This window comes from Gavia stellata, chromosome 14, assembly GCF_030936135.1.
Source record: "Gavia stellata isolate bGavSte3 chromosome 14, bGavSte3.hap2, whole genome shotgun sequence".
NCBI classification, from domain to species: domain Eukaryota; kingdom Metazoa; phylum Chordata; class Aves; order Gaviiformes; family Gaviidae; genus Gavia; species Gavia stellata.
This window is the reverse complement of record NC_082607.1, coordinates 3159236-3184493: the sequence shown is the minus strand read 5'-3', so window position 1 is coordinate 3184493 and position 25258 is coordinate 3159236. Positions and strand designations below refer to the sequence as shown.

The following is a 25258-nucleotide window of genomic DNA, read 5'->3' as shown; positions in this document are numbered from 1 at the left end:
TGTTTGAAGTTCTAAATCCCTGGAGAAGGTTCAGGCAAAGTTTCACTTTTCTAAGGATGCGTGATTAGTGTTCTGACACAATGGTACTGCAAAACATTTTAGGTTGGAAAGGAAAAAGCCGGAGACAGTCCCTGTTCAGTAGGCCTGTTTGTGAATTTTGCACTTGTTAAGTGGATGTGTTCCACATACCTTTCTCATATAAATACTGTGCATACAATAGTTTGTCTCTACATAGTAGCAATTGTATTCCTAAATCCTTTTGAAACACTACAATAGAGAAGGCTGAAAGGTAGGTACAGACATAGCAGTGGTCCTCCAAAATTTTTAATACTGTACAGTTTTGATTCCTTAGCATCAAAGAGGACAGAGGGAAACTGAAAAGAAACTCATCTAACTGTCTCTCAAGGCACCTGAGGGCAATGCTGTGAAGGTTTATGAACTGAGGAGTGTTCTGAAGAGAGTAAATAGGGACTAAATAGTGAATGTCTCCTTAAATAAAGGAGCTATATAAGTTATATAAAATTAGCAATTAGCTGCTTCTGCTTTGAACCTTCATTCCTTAACACACATGATTAAAATTTTTGGTATTCACAGCATCCTGCAGCAGAGTTCCATAATATTTTGCTACAGGATGCCATGGATACCAAAAATTTAGGCAGACTTTAAAATGCAAAAATACTACCATGGTATATCTGAGCTTTCTCCTGGAGTTCTTTAAAGGCTAGAGAACAAAGCAGGGAAGCATCACCAGAGGCCTTTCCTTATACAATTACAAACAGTACTGGTCATTGATGGAAACAGGACACTGAATCAGGGTCAACTTTGATCTAGCAGAGAAATTCTTAGACACACAATTTCCCCTCATGTTTTCAAAAGTAAGAAAAAGGAGACGTGGGAAAATCTTAAAAATATCAACGTTTTTGTGTATGTCGTATAAATAGAAAAGGAGTGCAAGAACGGGAAAGGAATTGAAGGGAAAAATTAAAAAGGAATAAAAGGATTGTGGACATTTTTAACATATTCCCAAACTCTGCTGGTCATATTAATAATAATAACAACAACAATAATAATATCTGGTTTAAGTCAGCAAGACAGGAAGTGGCATTTTCTCATTTGATGATTTCCATTGTTAGGAGAAATCAAATTTACCAATAGAAACAAGTACAGCATTGTCAGTTAAAAGCATCTATCAGCTCTGAGTCACAGGAAATTTCCAGACTGCAGTGAAAAGATGGGATGCATAACATCAAAATTAAAATCATAAAAGTCAATAGGCAAGACTTAGAAGTTCTGAGCTGTCTGTAGATTACAAGGATTGAAAGAAACAACTGAAAACCAAAAAAGTTCAACTTACAACATTTGGTAAAGGAATGGACAGACACCCAAAACGCTGCAAGGCAGATTTTGTCATTAATGCTCCATTTCTGTCTGCCCATGAGAATGCCATAAATGCACTTCAATCCTGCTGGGCATTTCCTCCCTGATTTCTGGTCTGTTTCTTTAATCATGGCTTTGACCCATCTGGAAAGTGTCAGTTTCAATGCTTCCATTCTTTCTCTCAGCCAATATACAATATGAATAAATACATCTGTGTTTTTATCTGAAAAGTCCTTAGTCAAGTTTTATTTGCTTCCATGCAAACACAGTAATGCGTCTCCTTACAGTAATCACAGACTCTTAACCAGCAAAAATGTAAAGTTACAGAAGCAGTCTGCAATCAGGCTTTTGAAAGCTCTTCAAAAGTTGGCGTCTTATGAAAGGTCAGGAATAGGTGTTCTAATCTACAGTGAGCTTGATTTCTTTTATTTGGGAACAGTTTTCAAGAGTCTGTAGGAGCTGGGTTTTTTTAAAAGATTTTGTCTGTCAAATACTCCTCCCCGAATCTAATTATTCCTCAAATATTCAGATCTACAGATCACAGCAGAAGAAATACTGATCTTTTCTTCTCTTTAGACAAGTAAGTTATCTGTGTGAAAGTGACAGAACCAATTAATTTAGACATAAGGGAACTCTAGTATGTTGTCTATTCTGGTTGAAATACTCTGCATCATATTTGATTGAGTTATTCCTCACCTTTCTTTCTAGGAAAACAGTTGTTACAGAAGTGAAAGGCAAAAGAATGAAGGGGAGGGGAGGGGGAAGGCATGTGCAATGATACGGTTATAATGGCCTGGACTGATACTTCTCAAATCAGTTAAAACAGTTGATCTTCTACTAAACTCCTTTTTTCCTGTTCATGTATAATACTGGTTTTGAAACAAAATACAGACTCTAGAAAAAGAGAACCATCACTTACGAGTAACATACCAATTAAAAAAAAAAGCAAATGAAACAATTATTTCAGCGTATTTGCAGAAATATTCATTGTATAATATGACATAAAAAAGGCAAAACACTAAGCAACTAACTGCAAAACTTCAAATGAAATTTAATTTTGTAATAAAGCTCATTTTAAAATACTTATCCTATCATACAATTTTCCTCAAATGGATTTCTGAGGTATTCCTATTTGACAGAAATATAAAGGACTTCAGCAATGTCTATCCTGAGTTTTAATATGCTCTGCCTAGCTGTGAGTTATATCTTGGAATTTCTAGGGATAAAAAGGTTGCCTCCCTCCTTATCCATTCTTCAGAGCTTTGACTAAATTATATGTTGTAAGCAAACTGAAACAAATATAAAAAGGGAAGAAGAATTAGAGGAATACAGGTACTAAGCAAGCACAGATCAAGGTTAAATACAATCTATCTCTGATCTCAGTACTAGAAGCATACTGACTCAGTATTCAATCAGAATGATGATGCTGAATATAGAGCTAAAGTAGAAAGGTTAACAAGAATGTGCTAAAAAAAGATGGAAATGACTTTGACCTAGGTAGAAGCAAAACACTGAGAATTTAAAGGACTCAAGTAGGTGTGGTAACTTCCAACTCGCATCTTAAAGGACATGCAAATGAAGCACAAGTCTAGTGATAAGATTTGTAATCAGGATTTCAAATGAGGAACAGTGTTGTATGATTAGAAAATAGCAATAATGAATCTCTAGAAAACAAATTAGAATGGAAAAACCTAGAAGTATGGGGGATAGCAGAAGTACTGTATTCCAGTTTAAGGTATTTGATAAAAGCTGTAAGAATCAGAATGTAAAGACATACCTGGTAAAAGGTTTCTAATGAATGCTGAAAATTGTCGCCTACCAAATACTGAATATGAAATCAACAGGGTAGCTGCATACATCTCTGCACTTTTGCTATCAGAGCAGTTATACCCATTTAAGAGCATCACCAGAATTCTGAGTTTCCTGCATTTTCTGTTCATACAAAAATTCCTCTTACAGCGAACAGAAGTGACTTGCTATTTCTTTGTGAAACAAGTATCACTAAACAAGTGCAACTGTGAATACCACCTCCACTCATTGACACTCATTCCTCTTTACCTTTTGAGGAACATGTTTTCATTTTCTACCATAGAAAGATAACAAAACATCTTTAATTGTCCCATAAACTCTGGTGAGGAATAGTGGTTTAGCTTGTAAAATTTCTAGAGTAGCTACTGAAAATGAGGACTGATTTTAACCAGCTGCATGCAAATTAAGCATCCCTTCATCACATAAGCAATGCTCAGAAAGAACATCAAATAGAATGGCTCTTACACGTTATCAGTGCTCTTAATTGTAACACCCCAATTCTCTTTCTATTACCTTCAGGGTCATTAAATCCATCACTAAATGAAAGTTATAACTGTATCAGAACAAGCTGATGTATCTTATTAGATTGCTATTATTTTGGCTTCTCCACAGGTGACAGGATACAGATAATAAATCCCAATGAATAAATACAGTCTAGAAACAAGAATATTACTCTGAGGGTTACTTACCCTTCCCCTCATCTTTGGTATCTGTAATAATTACAACCTATATTGTTGACTATTTTTAAGCCCCTACTTTGGCAGTAATGGATAGGATTATAAACAAGTAGTAATAAAAAAAATATTCTAGTTCCAACAAAATGCTAATATATATTTACCATTGATTAAACAATAATTTTAGATACTAATAATTTCTTCGATTTGTATTTATTTATTTGACCAAACAGAGCAATCCAAACTTATCTTTTGACTATTCCAATTTGCAATAATTTCTTAATCTATAAAAGTTTCCAGTAGGTAAAAAAAGGAGACTATTTGTCAGAATTTACTCCTGGAACAGGGATAACTGGGTATAAATTACTGGGTAGTGTATTTCATGTTCTATCATGGTACAACATGCTCTGAGCATTCTGACTGGGGACCTATGTTGAATGTCCAGGTTGATGCAGAGTCCATAAACAGACTATTTTGAGAGATTTTCTTGCTACTCCTCTGTAGCATGGCTCCTGTTTCATAAGGTTACATAAATGTAGCATCTCAAGTACACAGCACAGATGATCAAGAGATAATTTCAAAGCTGTTGGTCAAACATTACGGACAACAGTGAAGCCTGCATTTGAAAATATACTGTTAGTGCTTGCTGCCACCGGGATATTTAGAAGCATGTGGCAATTTGAAACACAGAGAGCTTGAGTAACAACTCCATTGATCCACAGGAGCTATGAACAACTAGAAAATGGCACCTATCATCCTGCTCTTTTTTAGGTGGCAAATACTTGGGAGATGTAAATTTCCAGATGCAAGGGGCATGCAAAGCTCTCTTCAACCTTCATGTCTCACATTCTGATGAATTACTTTAAGTGCAATCCAGTTGCAGCTCAGGGTCAAGGCCACCATAATTAACTTGAGCAAAAAAAAAAAATTTCTGCATATTAGAAAATATATATTTGTGCAGAAAAGTATTGTACATACAATGTGAAATTTCCTTATTGCTGGTTCACAAGAACACATATGTAGCAATTTGGATTTATCTATCTGGTCACAGGAGTGCATTTATAACTATCTTACCTGGATTCATGATTTATATTTAGGTTATTAGAACCTCCATAGCTTATGTAACGTATTGCTGTCATGACAAGTAAATTCTCACTGCGAATTAATTATTGAGTATTTTGTAGTGAGATTTGAAATCCCTTCTCAGTTCCACATTGGCTCAGAACTATGCTACAGGCTATTACTTGATACTTCAAGTATCAGCCAGCTACCTCAGGTGCATCTGTACTGTTCTGCAGTCACTGCAATACAGGTGTACCTGTACATGCAAAGCTGACAAAACAATGTCAAGACTGAAAGTTATTTTCAAAATGTTTATCTCTTCTTACCTCTCCAACATTAACAGCAACTAAAAAAAAAAAAAATTCCAAAGCACGCCACTCTGGACATGATTAAAACAATTTTTAAGCATTAATATTTACAAAGACAAAATGTGTTATGAAAAAGAACGTGAGCAGCATTTTCACATGGAAACGAAGTGTAAATAGTCATGAAAACTGTTTATTCAACTAGCAGTTGTGCAATGGATGAATGATGCAATTCTTTTCTGCTTTTCTTTCCCTTGCAGGCCTGCATGGTTAGCTAAGCAGAGTAAGATCTTCAAACCCAAGGTCTCCATAATGATGTCATGGTTACATTACGCACGCACATCTAAAATCCACAGATGTCAAGGTTTCCTATTACTAGAAAAAAAAATTCTCCTAAAGTAAAATGAAGATCAAAGAACAAAGTGAACCCCAATAAGTATATAGTCAGATGTTTGTTTGCAAAAAAGCTGCAGCAGGGACTACATGTAAGATGCACATTACCCCTTTCTCGTTTGTGAAACAATAACAAACAAGGTAAATTGTTTCCGATAAAAAGGAAAACAAATCTGCTGCTGCTGCTGCTTCAGGAAGCATTTAATTTAGCTTACCTTCCTAAAATCTCAGAACACTCACACATTTAGTAATTCCATCACCAATTGCAGAGTGTAATTTCCTAAATCATGACACCTGCTCAGAAGTGAAGAGTCACAACTTGTCTGCGGCTGCCCTACTTTTTTAGCCACAAGACTGCTTAAAAGTAGAGCTCAGATTTTTCTGCACTGGTCAGACAGGGGCAGAGTTAGTGTGTGAATGGCCAGTATCTTATAATGAAGGGTGTGGGTGCTCTGCATGGGTGGTGAAAGTCTAGCCCTGTGCGTAGTGCCTGCGCAAATATGTGATGTAGATGTGCCAAAAGAGTTTGGAAGAAACCAGAGGTGTAATGCAGAAATACCTAGCTTTTATTCTGCTCAAGGCTAAAAAAAACCTGCTAGACTTGCTTTACATTCTACTCATTTGAGAGTTTAAAAAGCTAGATATTCATAGTAACATTCTGTAGTTGCATAGGCAACTGTACAGTTAATGAAGATAATGCTACTTCATCCACATACATGAATCTATCCACACAGTTTGTCTTCACCTGCCCAAAACCGACCTATATGCGATGAAAATCTACCAGTGCCTATCTCAGCTGATTTTAAGCTGAAATATTTTTGTTTTAAGCTGCTTAAACCACTTAAAAGAAGGTTATTAGGAACAAGAAGGTAGCATTCTACCTCTTTTAAAATATTTTTCAACACGTTTTGGATCTGAAATTTAAAATGTGTGGAGAAGGATTAGGAAAGGGAGAGTCATTCTATAAAAGAATATAAAAGAATAGCCTTTTGCTATGAAATTTGATTAAGTCATATGACCCTGGAAAATATCTCTGGGCAGATGTCCAGTAGAGACTTGTGTTTGTGTCCTGTCCACCGAGGATCTTCCACCTGGATGGCAATATCCCTGCCAGACTGAGCATGTGCAATCCACTCAGAGTAATTAGGCACGCTTTGCTCTCGGGAGAACAAAACTCCTTGCCACTGCAAGAAACTATTGGGTGTGAAGAAGGAAGACAAAAAAGGGGTGAGAAGTATGACTTCTCTTTGGGAGGGGTCTGTGATTTCTTTCTGTTGCAGAAAGTCAGGTAGGAAGGACCTGAGGAGGGAGCAGCCGTACTGGAATGAAGGAGGGTGAGGAAAGGGAGTGACAAAAAGTAAGGAGAAACAAGCGTGCGGGAAGAACAGGACACCAGCAGCTGGCATGACAGACGGAGTTGGGAGACTAAGTGAAAACAGTAAATACCTAAGACTGACAGAAAACAGTAAGTTCCGAAAACTCCAATATAAGAGGTGCAAAAGGTGAAATCCGATTGTTACTTAAAAAGAGACTGAGAATGACACACTTTTTCCCTGCATACAACCCCTGCCTTATACAAGATGGACGCCGCTTTGGCTCTGAATTGGGACTACATACTCAGCGGGACTATAATTAATTTATTGTAAAAATAAGAATCTGTATTTAGCTGAGGTAATGGATGATGAGGTAATAGACTACTACAATGGCAGCAATGGAGAGACAAGACTGTCTTTTACAAGATGAAATAGAATTTTACCTCAGAAAAAGTCTTTCAAACTCCATCTTTACCTCACTTTCACCTGTGATAGCAGTGCTACTCAATTTAGTTGAATGCCATTTGAAACACGCACAGCACCCTGCAGCTGAGGGAACATCAGCAAATTCTTGCCATTACAACTGCCTTTGAAACGAACTACGATGTTCAATACACATATAAAGTGGTAAAAATGCTGACAATCCGGAAAAATCCGGCACGAGGTGACTTGTGTTTGGCGATGAACAACTAATATTGTTGTACCTCAGACTTCTAGCTGTAATGTAGTGGTATTTATACCATTGAAGAAAGTCATCATCAATTGTAAATCCTTTTGATTGGTGAAAGCACTCTAAATATAATTATTTCATATTCTGTTCATGGTTTAGCTTCTTAAAGAAGTTTAGGCCATATAGAGGATGAAAAGATGTAAAAAAGAATAATTATCTGTATGAACAGATTACAATTAAGCTTAATTATGATACCGAAGTATCTGTTATTTCAAACTTTTTTTTTTTAATATAACTTATTGGATGCAACTAGAATATGAACATACTTCATCAGATAAACTGCAAAGGAAACAAAGACAAAATCACTATTTTATTCATTAGAATTAGTTGATTAAATTCAATTGTAAGGGACAAACTGAAGTCTCCATTGTTACTGTTTATCAAATGTGAGCCACAAATATAAAAAGTAACTTTTGTACAGACTGAATTAGCATTTAGACTTCGTTGAAAAATTCTGCCTGTTACTTCCAAAAATCATGCTAGACATGCATTATGCTTTTCCCCCTCAGAGTGATTCTGAAATACTAAATTTCAAAAGTAAAATCAAAAAAGGATGGGGGAAAACATCTGCTACTTTGTAGTAGTATAATCTTCCCCCCAGTAATCTTTAATAAACTTACATCTGAAGTATTTTTTCCACCTTTGTAATTTATATTTGATGTAGTTAGCAAATGGAAGTTATGACATTTACTAAATTATATTAATGCTTTTCTCACTAAACCCTGAAAATTCATTCCTCAAATATTGCAACTAAATTTCTAAAAGTAAAGAAGTAAATACAATTCAAAGATAGATTAGTATATATTTAAATACAGAATAACGGAAGTAATTAATTACCTTTCAGTATCTCCACTGACTGTGTCCCCTGCTCTCTGTAGAAGAAAAACAAATAGCATTTATTAAGCATGACCAGAGACTATACTTCCTTGGTGCACTCAACATAGCGGTATCTGCAGCGAAAGAAGGCACAAAAGTAAACCACAGCAGTCATTCTGTAACTCTAAAAAGGAAACGGAAAATTTATTTCAATTTCTAACTAAATGTTATTTCACAGTGAAGATCGTGTTTAAAGCAACTTGCATCTACACTTATAGTTTCAGCTGCTGTATAATTGTGATCAAAGCTCTTTAAAAGAAGGAGAGAGCTAAAAATGTGCTAGAATGTTAACGTTTGCAAAAATGGTAATATTTGAAAGGGAGTTCGTTAAGTGTAAAGGACAAATATTACAATATAGAATACAGAATTTCAGAAGAACGAACTGTAGAGGATTTTAAGAACAACGATGAACCTGTAATGAAAGCTTTCTTTAACACCATTCTTACATAGCTTTACATAACTTCATTTACTACACTGATTATTCCTCTGAGGTTTGGAAATGAACACGCCTTTTAGTAGTAAGTGATTCAGGATTAAAAATAAAATCTTCAGACTGTTTTTGTTACTTTAAACCAAGCTTTATGATGGAGAAGTTTTCCCACAGCTAAAATACAGTTTCTCATCTTGAAATTACAAAAATGTATGTTTTAAAATTAATGCCTATTTGTTTATAAACGCAGAAATTCGTACCTGAAAAATCTTTTACTGTAAATGCTTTCTGAATAACCAAATAGGAAACAGATTATTTTTTTGAAGTGTAATGTTTGTGTTTTAATATCACTGCTTTAGGCATGCAGTAAGATATTTGATCACACATGACTTCAGAGAACTGTTACAAAACTGAAATGCATGTTGCACATGTGAAAGACAGGAAGTCTGCTGGTTCTGTTTAACCACATGCGCTACAGCACAGGTATATTCTAACAGCATGCATCTCTAAGAAAACTTTAAAATGTTCAGGGGACAAGCACGCATTTTGCCCCCTCCTTCCTTCACGTATCCCCCTGGTGTATCCATATACAGAATCATTTCTACTATAGATAATAAATGATTTGCCACTTGAAGCAGGCAAAAAACCCTTAAGTGCTCAAGTTATCCTGGCAATAACTAATAAGTTTGAAGGGGATTGATGATACCACAGTAATATTAAAAAATCTGAGGAGTCTTGTTCATCACCTGCTTGCATCTAATAAGATTAGATTAGTTATTTAACCTAAGCTCAGAAAGACATTTTCCCCAGAGCAGGACCATGTAGGTCTACACGACTACTTTTTCTTCTTTTCTCTTAAGCATTCCTGTTATCCAAAGCATTCCTCACATCCTCCTGCTGCAGGAACATGGTGAACATACAGTAGGATTATTAATGGCAAAGATTTATTTCCAAACTATCAAGCATATGAAGGTACTGGCAGCCTACATAAAGTCAAAAGTGGATCACTAAATCAGTACCTGAAGTTTCATAATGATCATTGTAATGATCATAGGACTGAAAATTAAAGATTGGTAAGCACTCTTCCTGATTTTGCAGCTAGTATATTCTGTGACATGCTTGTGTTTTGAATAAAACGTTGCCACAGTTAACCCACACTCAAGCCAGACAATATGTCATGGCAAAACTATCTACAATACAATGTAAATGGCACGCACTTAAAAGTTTTCACTTATATAGGCTCTCCTATCTCTTATCTTCCACAATAATTAGGATGCTACATGTTTTACAAGTAACTCTTGTCACTGCATTAAATACTATTCACTACTAAAAAATTGGCCTTTTACTTGTTCTGGTAACTGATTCAGTTAACATATCCTAGCAAATGTGAGTATCAAAGATGGTTACCATTCAAGTAAGATTATCTTAACTGACTAAAAGTAATGAAATGGTGCCCTTACACTTAAAGCAGGGAGTTCTCCTACATACCATGCTGAAACCAGGCAAAGGTAGGAGTTCCCCACTGAGTAATTGAGTACACAAAACGGTAACAGGCTTTCTGAGTGCTATGAACAACTTAATCCTCCTTAAAGTACACTGAAATCTAGTCTAAAGTACCTACAAAAACTAAAATATACAATCTAGAAATATTCATGTTTTCTTGAAGCAGACTGTAAGACATAACAGCATACATCTACAGCAAAGTATCTGTTTGAAGAGCTTCAGTAAAATCCTGCATAATAAATGTCAGATTTCTGCTGCTGCTAATGTACTATTAAATATAAATGAACCAGTCTGATCATCCCCGAGAATACTGTGGACAGCCTAATAAAATATTATGTGGCCAGCCAAGTAAAAGAACTTTCACAGCACTACCATGATACTGTTACAAAAATAAAATTTATTCATACTAGAAGGCTCAAAGCTTTTCTCATATCCCTCTGCCTTCTAGTGTTACTAATTTTAGCAACTAAAAGTGTGAAAAATAGTTTAGTCAGTTCAAGTCTTTCCCATTCTATTATTTCTATTATATATTATAATATTATTATATTATTATTATATTATCTAATTAGTAGAGGCTTTTGTTTTCTAAAACTGCTCCCAAACTAAAAGCAAAGTGTTTTCCAAATCAGGGTTTATTCACTTTCTTTCCCCAATGGGACTCATCTCACACTCTCTTCCCTGACAAAGCTAAAATAATCCTCCTTGTTCATACTGTGCTGGCTGTCTTCTCTTCATCACCCGTATTACAAATTTTCACTACCACTACCGAACTAGCCCAGTTACTTATTTCCTTCCAAAAAATGCACAAAGAATGCCTATATCACGAGTGACCACCTTGGATCGTGGTTCTGAGATTGCTTTCAAGCAGATGTATTCCATTATTGGTACAGCTGTAAATAATTGTTTGGATGTTGTGAACTTGCATATATTAGACTGAAAAGACATACTAGAATCAAATGTGCTTCTGTTAATAAAACATGTTTTTCTAGAGGGCTGTCTTTCAACACCACTAATTTTTTGCATTAATGAACACTAATTTTCAAAGATATTGAATAATCTAATCTAATTACATAAAGAATAGTCTGTAGTAGGGAAATTTTACAATGGCTCTATAATAGTGGGGAAAAAGAAAAAATATGAGTTAACTGTTCAACTACTCATAGATTATGCAAATTTTAACTGATTATTAGTCACTGCAATTTAGAAAAGAGCAAAGAAGAATATCTGTATAAATACAGAGAGGGAGAAAATAGTTGATATGAGTACTTGAAAGATATTTGTTTTAAATATAATTACAATGCTAGCAATATAAAACATATTTATGACCTTTTAAGGTCATAAATGGACAGTAGGGATTATTACAGATTTATGTACCTACACATATGTATGACCTTTTGATTGAATTTTTATCCCCAAAGCAGCTATCACTGGAGTACAATCTAGTTGCTAGCTTGAAATGCCAATTTTATAAAAGGATTTCTGATAGCACACATGGAAAAAACCACACACTGGCATTTCTGTACATGTGTACATATAGCTATAATTAACTTCCTTGTGTAATTGTAATTACATGCAGAGATACAATACTGATAATGACTTATATGAGGTAGACTACTATCTGCAATTTCAGCAATCTTATATATGTAATTTTTTTGAGCAGTTGCTTCTTAACAGTGTAATGTTCCTGGTATTTGGAGAACAAATTGCCTTATCCTAGCTCCCAAACTAAAACTTTACTTCATCTTACTAAAAGGCCACTTTCATGACTAGTAGACATGTTGGAGGCTCAGGAAGCACAAGTCTTGTCATGCTGTCACAGACTATAAAGCACAAATCCTGTGAAATTCAGGTCAGTGGCACCTATCAGCCTTCTTTAGAGTCAGCTTCACATTTATGTACCTCTAGGGATTTTAGTGGATCTACTTCTGACTTACACAAGTAGAAATGAAAGGACAATAAGGCCTATACCATCTAACAAGCAGATCTGATGATCCTCTCCTGAAGCAAATCCTGTAGAAACACCTATTTATCCTGAAATTTCTGTAAATAACTGATAACGAAAATATTGTTTCCTTGAATGAGGATTTCATAATGAAAAGAAATATTTTCTCTTAAGTAGTAAAGAAACCACATAAATCAGAGAAAATAAAAGAACCCTGAACTGCAGAGATAGTGTGAAAACATTCAAAAGTCATTGCTTATTTGTTTTTTACTAGTGGAAGAGACTGGAATAGTTGGCAATGAGACTAGAGTAGTTTGATAATGAGAGTTACTAATCTCAATGGTCAAATGTAATATATTCATTTCAGCTAGATACGTAATTTATTCAGATGCAAAAAAGGTTCTTTTACCTTTATAATAAAATACTGTTCTTCTATTCTTCTATACTCAGATATTGAATTCCCTACAAAAATGATTTCTTCTCTTGCTTCCTTAACTCAGATATTCATTATCCTAAGCATTTCTTTACATTATGTTTGTTTAAAAGCGAACCAGTAGCCTTGTTGCCAGGGGCTTTACTTATCTCTCTAGCTCAGTGAGCTGATGCTTAACCCATTGAATACACTTGCAAAATTATTATGCTCAGCTAAAAATGAAAGCAGCCTTTGAGGTTTTTCTTCCACTCACTCTTGTTGAGGACAGAGATAATAGAGACAGGAAATAATCTCATGCAAGCTACCTCCATGTACAGTTCAGAGGTACTCAATTTTTATGCTGAAAAAACCAAGATGACAGGTGAGAAAATTAACTAAAGACAGAAGAAAAATATCCACTCAGAATTTTTAATTATGTGATATATTATGATCATTATGTCAGCTCACAGCAGGTAACAGAGAAAGCAGCAAAATTTTTACCAGAATGGAAGTTCCATTTTTTGAAAAAATCTTACACCCAACAGAGAAGCTATTCCACATTATACATGAGGTCAAAAAAAATATTCTAAAAGAATATCTAAAGGAAGACTGCCCTGTGACTAACAAAATTTATCTCATGTAGTAAAGCAAAAAATAGTCCAAAAGGACAAATCACAGCAATGGATAAACTGTATTTATGTTGACCAAAGCCTACCTTTGTCCTCATAAATCCACTCTTTGAATTCAAGTGAAATTAAATAAATTTAAGGGAAGTTTAATGTGAACAAAGGTGTAAAAAAGAAACAAAAATATCCACACACCCTCCCCAAAAAACCCAACAAAAAAGTCCTTCTTTTCTTCAAAAACTAAGAATAAATACTGCATTCCAAATAAATGGGTGGTTGTGGGGGATTTTTGTCAAATTAAAACAGCACATTAACTTGTACATATATTTGTGTTCTCCAAAACTCTGTTTTTCTGGAACAGACACCAGATTTTGTTGCAATAAACTAACTAGAACTACAGAGTTTTATGGAATGAGCAATCATCCCATGTTGTATACTAGCAATCTTAATTTTATACAAGATGTATAGCAAGTGAAGTGGACATTCACTTGAAGTATCCACTAAAGTTTAGAGAACAGAATTTTATTTCATTACAGAAAAATTACAAGGTAGAATTCAATGCCATTTAATAAAAGGTACAGTGAAGTTTCACAGATTTCACATGAAAAACACAATGCAGTTCTTCCTGAGGGAAAAAAGCGCTCGGAGCCCTAATACAGTTGGAAATCCAATCACATGAAATTATGCTGTTAGATGGAACGTATTTCTGAACTGCAAGTTTCTACTGTCATGAAGCACAAACATTTTCCTGCTGAGAAGTTAGGAACAGCCAACATGCAGCCCTTTATTCAGCAGTGAGTTTGCTGCACAGAATTCCATGGGGAAGGGAAGTGGAAGATGGCAAGTGGCTGAAGTTGAAAGGATCTAGTGTAGCTCAAGAAGTTACACAGGGCGGGGAAAAAGACAGTCAGTTCCTTCCCCTGCCTTTTTCTCACTTTCCCTGTTCCTCTAGGTACAAGCTACCCGTGACCCTGCCCTATACAGGACTGACCTCCTTTTCTGCCATGCAATGCTTTCTCTCATCCTCCAAAACCCCATCCTCGTTCTCTTGCTGGGGAAGGTAGGAAGCCTGCTGAGAAGGTGAAGAGGGAAAGGACAGGGACCAAGGCCTGAGCCTGTGAGTAGAGAGGAAGACTCAGAGGAGAGTCTTCAGAGTACTACAGCTGGCTTCCGCATACTGATCCTTTTGTCAGAAACAGCAGGAGATGATATTTGTATTACAAGGAAGATGAGTTTGCATATTTGCATTTGGTACATTCTTCTGGATGATAAATATTGCAATTATGGTAGCAATAATATCAGTTGCAGCTAGTATTTATTAACAAATGCTGAATCATGTCAATCCAAATGGCTGTTAAATTTATCTTTAGGCTACATATACAAAATCAGAAATATTTTTTTTGGTAGCCTGGAGAAATAATAAAAACACACCATAAATTCATTTGCTAAAATAATACAATACAATAAATCTTAGCTCTATTGTGACTTTCTGGAGTCAAAGGACTCCAGAATGCTTTAAAAATTCCAGTTTACACATGAGGATACAATAGATTAATGAATGCTTCATTTGCTAACTTTCATTGGTAGTTTGAGGTGCTTTGTTTGAAGACTGCAGAATAGCGTAATTTAAATATGCTCTAATACAGCAAAATTACTTATGAAAACATTGTGTATGTTTGGATAAAGACAGCCTCATATTTGCTTTCCTGTAAAGCATCCTATTGTAACTACCAGTTTAAAGAATTCAAAGCAAACAAGGTAGCCTGAACATTTGGAAGCAAGCAATAATACATAGCCTGTCTCATGCTTGAATTGCTGAAGCAGGTATCACAGGCCAGTGCAAATACATCAGTCCTAACCACTGCAGTGTGTTCAATGCAAAATTCCAGGCCCTCTCCTGAAATACTGCATGACTGGAGCCCAAGACAGGTCTACAACAAATAATGGAGATGCTCATGCCTCAGCTGAGCTTCACAACTGCTCTATAGACACAGATGGACATATATGCTTGGATCCAGATGCAGTATATTATTTCAGGAGTAAGCTCAACCATTTTTCTAAGTTGCGTCCGGATCTGAAAAGGTATATCTGAAACAAACGTTGGTCTGCGCTGTGCAGATACATGAGCTAAATTTGGTCTAACTTAGAGAATCTAGACACGGTTTTTACTTTGCATTATAGACAGAGTGTAAAGGGCACCAAAAGTTCAAATTCAATGGTAATTTCACTTCCTTAGTGCAGTGGAACTCCTAGGCAAAACTTTTCAGCATGTAACAGAACTTACTCTATGGAATAAGTTGCTCAGAACTAAAATCCAAGACAAATCCAAATGCCTTCTTGCTTCTCCTTACTGCAAAATAGGCGGGTTGGTTTTTTTAGACATCAAGGACAACCATAGTTTATTTCCCTTTATTTTCCTTGGTACTGTGAAATGCCTTTTCCCTTTTGAACTCTTTATAGATTAATGAAGAGTGTAGTTTAGAGAATCATGTCTGAACAGAAATGTAAAGAAATATATTATTGGACATTGCTACTGAAGGATTCATCTTGCAGTACTAGCTAGATACTTGTCAGCTCAAGCCTTCATGTACACAGTTATGGTACAGTACAAATGCAAAATAATCTTATCTTACAATCAATACAACTGAACAGAATCAGCTTGAAGCTACAGAAGCTAGAAAGACTTATATTAGCTTCTCTGAGCAGCTCGATTCCACAGAGTCATTCTCATAGTGATTTCTCAACATACCTGCAAGGCGGGGAAGGAATGTTTTCCATATTACAGATACATAAATAAAAAGCAAAGGTAGAATTTATTCAGCAATTCAGAAAGGAAATAGAACTCTGAAGAAAATAATTCTCATGCTTGACACTTAGCACAGTTTTGTTTCTTCCTGCAAAACCAGGAAGGAGGAAATAAAATATGAGCACTTTTCCTACAAAATTGGCAATAAAAGACTCCTCTTTCAGTCATATGGAGCTGAATACGTATGATTCTCCCGGACTATCTTAATTATTGTACTTATCATAGTAGCACTTAGACTGCCTATCATCCAAAAAAAGTGTCTGGAACATCTGGCACATCCCAGCATGCATGCATTACAGAAAAAACAGATCTACATTGGGTTTGCACACATTTTAGTTCTCAGCATGTACCATTAAACTTTGTCATTTGTCAAGCTGCCTTCTGCAGCTCCAAGAACAGTTAAAGAGCATTTACATCATTCTGTGCTAAAAGGGATGCGTTACCAACTTCCTGTGATCAGCAGGAAGAAAATAAAAAGCAAGTTAAGCAAGTGCTGTGAAACAATGACTAACCCTGAACTACTATAATGCTTCAAATTATCTTTAAAATAAAAAGTGACTACTGCTGTAACATTCCGAATGACTACCCTAAAGCAGCCATTATTTCTGTTTTACTATGTAGGGAATATTGAAATGAAAGAATCTACCTTAAAATTCATTAAAAATTAAGTCCCTTCTACACACTGAATTCTAATTCACAAACAATTTAGAAAACTTAACAGTTTATAATCTAATTTCTTAATTTATGATACTACAAAACAAAATATCCAATTACTTTGTAGATAATAGGCCCAGAACATTTATCACCAAGTAAAACCAGATGAAAGTTCATTATCTTATTTGAGAATTTAATGTAGTAACCAGCAAATTAAATTTCAAAGCTTCAGAAACCACTGCAAATCTGAGGCAGTAAATCCACAAAGTTGAACACCATGTGGATTTTCAGACTGGGTCTGGAATAAGAATTTCAATATTCCTTTTAGACAGAAGTTGGTTCCCATAGTGCAAAATCTAACTGAGTAGCAGAAAATGTACAGTCTGCTAGAGTTTTTTAAAATCCTGAACATTCAAGTTGGAGAGTGTTTTCCATTCAAGATTTTGTGTTTTGTTTTATGGGGAAAAATGCAAAAGGAAAAATTTCTCATGTACATCTGGTCTACTGCGCAGGAATCCTACTTGGTAAGTTAGTTTTCTTCAGCATGAGCTCTGGTAACACAAAATAAAAACATATTCAGAGTTTAACTCTATTCTTGTAAGCCCAGAGTCTATTCCAATAGTGTATTTCAGCAATGCTATAATGGATATACTTTTGTGATATTTACATATGCCTTCACTATTTAGGCTTAATCTGGTAAACAATGTCATTGTTGTTCAGAAGTGAAGCATTAGTAAACACAGGAAGTCATGTTCTCAGAAATACTCTATTGATTAATAATTAATTATAACAGCCTTGTTAATTGTAATTGACTTTTCCTCAGATTCTGTGACATGCATCACAGAATTGCATATCAATTAAATTAGAGTTGTAAACACACCCTGAAACGGGCAGTGTTTCTTGATAGTAATATTTTACTGCAACGTAGCTTTATGCATCATTTTATATCCTGGGCATACTGCCAATATTACATTACCTAAATATCCATGTTATAGAGTAACTCTGCATCCTCACAGCAACTTATGAAATCAGTCTAATTGTTTAATTTTAGGTTCCAAATCAACATTCCTTCCAAAGCATTAATCTAGCGGTGAACCTAAGCAATTACCAATTTTGTAAAACTTCTTAAGCCTGTGTCTGGTAATTTAAACTACTGTTAAGTAAGTACCTTTTTTTTTTTTTTTGGTACGTTTTTATGTAAGTAAGCTTAGAAAATAAAGCAATGGCTAAATGACACTGTATCACGCCATACTTGTTTGCTTACAAGACACTTCAGTTCCGAAATCATGGTGAATATGTGGCACATGAACCTTGAAGAGAAATGCCATTTTTATTTTTGAAAGTGTATCTACTTCAGGACTATCAACTGCTTTGGTGAGATTCGTATGTTGCCCAAAATCTGCTTGTTTATACTTTCCCTTGAAGTTACGACTTTTGTCATTGCTAGGCTAGATGGGAAATAGATCCGATTCAATCTGGTGATTTCTTAACACACTCCAAGTGTTAAATTCTGGTTTAACTGAATTAAACAGCAACTTTTATCTCAACTTCACCAGGAAATTTGTTTTGCCTTGGAACTTTAAACGGGTTGTATTGATGATGAAAAATTAATCATGTGACAACAGGCCTCACTCTGGGAACACAACCAACAACTACCATTATTTAAAGGGTGCAACTACCATTATTTAAAGGGTGCAACTACCATCTTACCCCATATGACCCATTTCCCTTTCTTCAGAAGTCAGGTGAGCCAGCAATCATCATTCTTCCAAAAATTAACTAAAACCAGTTGATTAATCTTCTAAGTTATGAAATATTGTTTGGCTTTTTTTTGCAGACTTGCATAACAATTTTCTCATTCATCCTAGTAAACAAGCTACTACTTTTCTCTCTGGATTTGAAATCCTTTTCTTTGACTTTGTGATCTTGATAATCTCTGTAAGAGTTTATGGACAGAATAAATCTCCCACTAAACAATCACATGACTTGATTTATAAACTACTTGACTTTCTCTGAAGCTGGGCAAAAAGACCTTCCACCTTTTCCTAAAATACTAACTTCAAGTGGCATAGGAAAGGGAAACTTAAATTTCCTGTACACAGAAGAAAAGTATCTGATCTTCAGACTATCAAATGCTGACAGCTTCCAGCAACAGAGATGAATCACTGGTTATATTTCACCCCTGAGGTGAACCTTCTCAGACTTGATGCAAATACAGTCATCTCCCAAGATTTTGCTCAGAGAGAGAAACACCACAAAGAAGCCCCAAATGCAAAAAGTATCTGAAGAAACTTGCTACAAGTCCTACTTTTTCACTTAGTCTTTCTAGGAGGAAATTCACCATGATTAGAAAATAAATACACCTTTGAAAGCTTCCATACCAAACATGGGGAGGAAATAGGCTTTTTTTTCAGTAAAAAACTGCCCTGAAGATACTAAGGTTTAAGCACAAAATACTTTGAAGCTACTACTCTGCGTCACAAGAATGGAGCAATCCACTCTCAAATGGTAGGATGATAAGTAAAATTTAAGAATGCCTCTATAAAAGGCAATATACACATACGAAGCATGAACAGTAAGGATCGCTGAAAGGTTATTGATTATTTCAGGACACCCAAATCAGTACAGCGAAATTCTGCACTGGCTGACAGTGATGAGAACCTAGCACTTTTTTTATGGTGACTACAAGAACTGGCTGGTCATTCATCCAATAAATTATATCGTCTCCATGGTTTTTAGTCCAAAATTTTTCCTCTATTATCAGTATCAACAAATTCACATTACTGGACTGTGGCCATGGTACTGCGATTTAAATAAACAGTAACTCCATTAAGCTTGTCTGGTTTTACAAGACATAGTGAATGAAGTGGAAATATAAAAGCATATAAACTCACTATAATTCATTATTATCAGAGGCTGAGTATAGTATCCTTATGAACCTTTGAAAAAATAATATGGTCAAATTAAACTAAACTCAGTGAGACTGCGTAATTAAGAGCACTATTTTACTTAAAGCATCTGATATTAAATGGTCCTTGCCTTGCATTTTTCCATTCTGTCTAGACTGTTCTCATGTGAAAGCTATCGTGATACTGACATTAAGCAACTTTCTTGGACTATAAAAATACAACATTAAAACATAAAGTAGAAGAATATGCCTTTATACCTGCATCAATCCTAAAAGGAAAACATTTTAGTGTTTTCCATGTACTTTATGTAATAAGGTTTTTTGTTACATACTTACGTGATAAAGTGGAACTGTATTGTTTTCTGCAAGCGAGAAATTTAAGACATCTTGCTGTCCAGGCTCAAGCCTAACATTAATAGTAGATGTCAATACAGATGGACTAATAGGGTAGTTTGGACTGCTTGTAGTTTTGCCCTTTTTTCTTGACCTGCGACCTGTGTCCCTTTTGTTGTCTTTTTGTGTCAAAGGCTCTTCTTGGATAACCAGTATCTTGTCATCACTCAGATACCGCAGGAGTGAATTCTCAGAGTCAGTTGTTGGAGGAAAAAAGAAAAGAAAAAAGAAACATTAGTAAGAGGACACAAACAGAGAACCATTGTGGCTTCATTTGTATTGTCAGCTTCGTTAATTCCCCACTTCATCTGAGGCTCTTTCTTCTGCAAACAAACTTACTTGTACCAAGGTTCCAATCAAGACCAAACTAAGTAGCTGGCACAAAACCTAGGCACAGAAAAGATGGTGGTGCATACCCAGGTCCTTGCATGACGGATAGTATGAAGATAGTCCACACCATACAGCTTGTGTAACAAAGAAAATATAAATACAGCCAACAGGTTTCAGTGAAATGTCAAAGATCATCACTTGGTACAATTAAACTGGAAAGAGTCATGTGAATGTCAGGTGAATTGTGAGGCTTGCACTGGACTTGGTACCACATTTACTGACACCCCCTGCCATTTGAGGTGAAAGCGAGCATACTCATAGAATATTTGTAAATTGTATCAACCAGGGAGTATCTCTGGGACCATTCCAGAGACAAGGATTGTAATTTCAAGGAACCTGACAAGCTGGAATAATGGTCTTAAGGGGATGTGCAGTATACTTGAGCATAATTTCAAAATAGGAACTGGCCAGGCAACAAGTCTGAGCAAAGGAATCTGTCTGTAACAGTGAAATACAAACTAAACATAAATCAACAGATTTGGAATAAAACAGAAAAGGCTTGTGCCTTAAATGAAATTTATTTTCTCTTGGAATGGAAGATTACTGAAAAAGGTAGTTTAAAATCCTGTATTAATTTTCAAGAGTATCATTCAATTTTGTCATAGTATAAGTAGTCAGGTTGAACTCTTCTCAGCTATCCACGCTGTGCCTAAAAGATTCTGAAAAACTAGTATTTACTTAAGAATCTTTAACAATTAGCATAACAATAAATGTATTTGCATATTTGAAGAATATTCTTTTGAATGATACGATCACATTTTAGCAGAGAAAAAAGGGAAAAAGGAACTTTGCTATCACCGTGCTTCTTCCAAGGTTCATAACTCCCACTGAAATCAATAGAAATTTGCATGATTAGGACTGCTGGTCTGAACAGTGACAGTACAATTGCTGATTCTGGTTTCAAATATTCATCCATACTAATCAAAATGTGTCTCAAAGGATATTACTTTACAGCTATAACATCACTTACTGTTTTCTAAAACTATGCAGATTAAGAACTGATTGATATTAACATATAGGGGAATCTTACAAGTCTTTTTTCCCTTGATGTTTATCTTTCTTTATAATAAAATTAGATAGAGTAAATCCCTCCTACTAATACAAATTTTTTAATTTTCAGAAATAGAAACACAAAAACTCAGATACTAAACAGGCTCTTTCATATTCTTTGTGGCACTCAAGAAAAACAGATTTGGTTCCTGTGATGATATCTTCATGCTTCTTAAGTAACAAAGAAAAAAAATCTTGCAGAACAGCAGAGAGAAAAAAAAAATACTCACCTCTGCTTCCCCTCTTGTACATGTTTTGTTCTTTTGACTCCCCTATCCAACTGTACTCAGTAGGCATAGAAACAGGCCTTAAATCTCCTGGAAACAATTCAAGATAAACCAATATAATTTTTGAAGACTAAAAATAGAAGGTTGTAGAGTAAGTAATGCCTATAAATTACAGGCATGACATGACCCTTCAGAGCAATCCTTTTTATCAGCACCTATACATTATTAAAGCTGTAGCATTCAGGATCAATTAAACGTCATATATGGCAGATCTCCTCTTCATTATACCAATCTGAAGGAAAGTACCACTGACTTTAGTGAAATGACTTGTAAATGTAAAGCAGATTACAAATTTACTTTTAAACGCTGTTCTGTAAAAAACTTGCTCACTCATTAAATAGCTGTTTTGGAATAAAGAGAGAGCAGTTTTTAAATGGACTAATATGCTCTAGTAAAATTAAAAATACTATTAATAGAGATACAACATTACATATCTATCAGTTAATCAGTAAAACTTATCTGACCTAGAAAAATCACATGGGGAGTAACGAGGGGATCTCATAGTTTCAAGGAACATTAATTTCAAATGCCTTAAAAAGAAAACATGGAGTGCAGCTTGGTAACAACAACAACAAAAAAGAAGATTCAGACATTACAGTTTTAATTAATATGATTTTAGGGCACTATGGCTGTCAGATATTAACGTGCATTAGTCACTCCCTACTATGGTATCAGTAGAACATTGATAGCAGGCCATTAAACGAGGTATACTGCAAAACTGACTATAAAGCATTAGCACTTTGGCCTTGTCAGTGTGCATTATTATCACAAAACACAGAAACACACCCTCTAGATTACAGGTTAAGTTCTGTCTGACCCATAAAGCCAAAGGTTCCTTTTTCCATATGCCAGCTGACTAGGTTTAGTGTGTTTCTTCACTGCACTCGAGCAAATTTTTAAAAGTAGCTTGCTACTCTTCTGTTTCTAGGATAATTATAGAATTTAAATATGAACAAGAATTTCTTTTTCATTATCAATTTCCCCATGTTGATTAGAGTGACAAAGTATTTTCTGTGGATTATTTGTATGCTAATACAGTTTTTTTAATTCAATGTTCTTCCAAAATACAGCTTTTTACCTACTAAAATGTTAGGAGGATTTAAGAACAAACAGGTATAAGACAAGTATGCTTCTAGATAACATGATTTTCTGAAAATTGAAGTGGAAACATATACCTAGACTACTGAGATTTTCCCATATTATACTTTCACTCATACCATAAAATTTAGTGTATAACTAATTATATGGAAAATATATGTAGTTTCCCTGTCTGCCAGCAGTTAAAACTGCCTTTAACTACAAATGTATTATTCAACTCCTAATCTCAAATTTGGCCTTAGAAGAGCAATATTAATTAAGAAAAAAACCCCAACAAATCAAACAAAAGGAAGAATCAGCAATATGGAAGAGAATGAGAAACAAGTAAAGATTATAAATTAAAAACCAAAAATATGAAAATAAGAATGCACATAACAAATGAAGATCAACGTGCTAAAACTTAGCAACATTTCTATAAAGAGAAGAAAGGTCTGAAGCTCTGAAGAGATTTGTAACACAAATGCCAGATGCCACAGCACAATCAACATCAAAAATAGAAATTTAGGACAGGAAACACACATGCTAAACAAAGGAACTAGTGATTTTGCATACCGCTTATTTTCCTTCCAAGTTCTTTCCCAAACAAATGTAACCTATAAACTGTTTTAACATTGCAAATTATTGTGTATGAGTATACCAGTATCGACTGAAACAAAAAAACCCAACTTCTTTATGATGTTTTTGTCTCTAACACATTAACAGAAGAGATTTGATATGCATTGCCACAAGACTCTAAATGCCACAGCATGTTAGAGTCGACTAATATTAAAGTATCACTCTTGGTAACAAAAAAACCACACTGCAGCAATGATAAATACAAGCTTAGTTTTCACAAATGGTTTGCGAAAATGGACTACTTATTTGCCTCCTTGGATTTTGCGTATATTATTAATACTGAGTGTCTCATCTGCCTGAGCATCCTTCCACCTCTCAGGTGCAACAGAGACTGATTTCTAGTAATTGCTTTAATTCTGGTAAGTCCATGGCAGGAATTTCTGAACTGTGGTTTGTGTGAGTCCTAGCAATAATGAAAGTGACTGCTCAACCATGAAAGACTTCAGAAGTTTTATTTTCCTTACTTTGCCCATGGCTATCTGGTTCCAGCATCAGATATGTGTTTATTTGATCTACCATAAATCCTCTCTTTCTACTGAAAGACATATCATCACTTCCATGGTTCAAATGTACATCTTTAAGTCAAAAAGTACAAAACATTCTACTACAGTAGAACAAATGTGGATTTGGAAGTCTGTTAATTGACAGATTCATTTAATCTGTACTTTAAAAAATTCTGGTTTAACAATTGTTTTTGAAACAAAGGCATATTCCTGCGACTTTGAAAATCAAATTCCCTCTAGATTTTCAAAGTTACAGAAAATCAGAACTGTCCACCATAAACACAAGAAAAATCTTGCATATTACTGGGATCAGGCACAGAGCCCAACATTTTAAGTCATCATGCAGCATGAATTTATGAAAGCAAGCCAAATACATCCATCTGGCTCCAATTTTAATCACAGTTAAGATCTATCTTTCATTCTAATTTTATTATAAAATGATGTCACTTATCAGGGGGATAAAGACTGAGTATTACTAATCTTAAGATGGAATCCTACTCTTCAGTGTTACAGCTCTTTCAAGTATCAAGTGTATGGCTGTACAAGTTACTAAAAATATCCTACATGTAACAAAGTTCTATTAAAATTTCCCTATTCTGAAAAGGTAGTGTATATACATGATCCTGTCCATTTTACAATTGGTATTTTGCCATTTTTTACCATAAATCCAGCTTTAGGTAGCAAAATACAAAAACAGGACAAAAGTTCTGTTTACTTAATAAACATAAGCTAAGATTTCTTTCAAATTATTAGAATGACAAAAACAGAACAAAGCTTGGGAAGTTGGATGTCCTTTGTTGGGAAAAAGTCTAGCTACAGTGAATTATCACTCTCTAGCTGCAGTGAAGTATCACTGCAACTTGATGTAATTTGATTTACCCTTGCAGCTATCGTATTTTCAGACTTGAATTCTACCCTCTCAGCTCTCGAAACAGCAGGTGAAATTACTTAACTGTCACTCATTAGCTGAGCTTAGCCAAGAGGTAATGCAGTTGAAACCTTAACCCACATAAGTTATGTAAACTATGCCATAGATACCTCACATAAAATAAGAAAACCTCAGCAAACATTTATTGACAGAAGGAAATGCTTGTACATCTTA

The 25258-nt window shown here is 35.0% G+C and overlaps 1 protein-coding gene across 1 annotated transcript in view; it reads right to left on the bottom strand.

Moving 5' to 3' along the window:
• The window catches only part of LOC104252946 (connector enhancer of kinase suppressor of ras 2), a 209188-nt gene that overhangs the window by 30607 nt on the left and 153323 nt on the right, over positions 1-25258 (bottom strand). Inside the window, exons 13-15 of the mRNA XM_059824361.1 lie at positions 21885-21970; positions 20157-20411; positions 8501-8535 (exon numbers count right to left, since the gene is read on the bottom strand). Of these exons, the coding sequence (XP_059680344.1) occupies positions 8501-8535; positions 20157-20411; positions 21885-21970 (376 nt within the window). The remainder of the gene's footprint in view (positions 1-8500; positions 8536-20156; positions 20412-21884; positions 21971-25258) is intronic.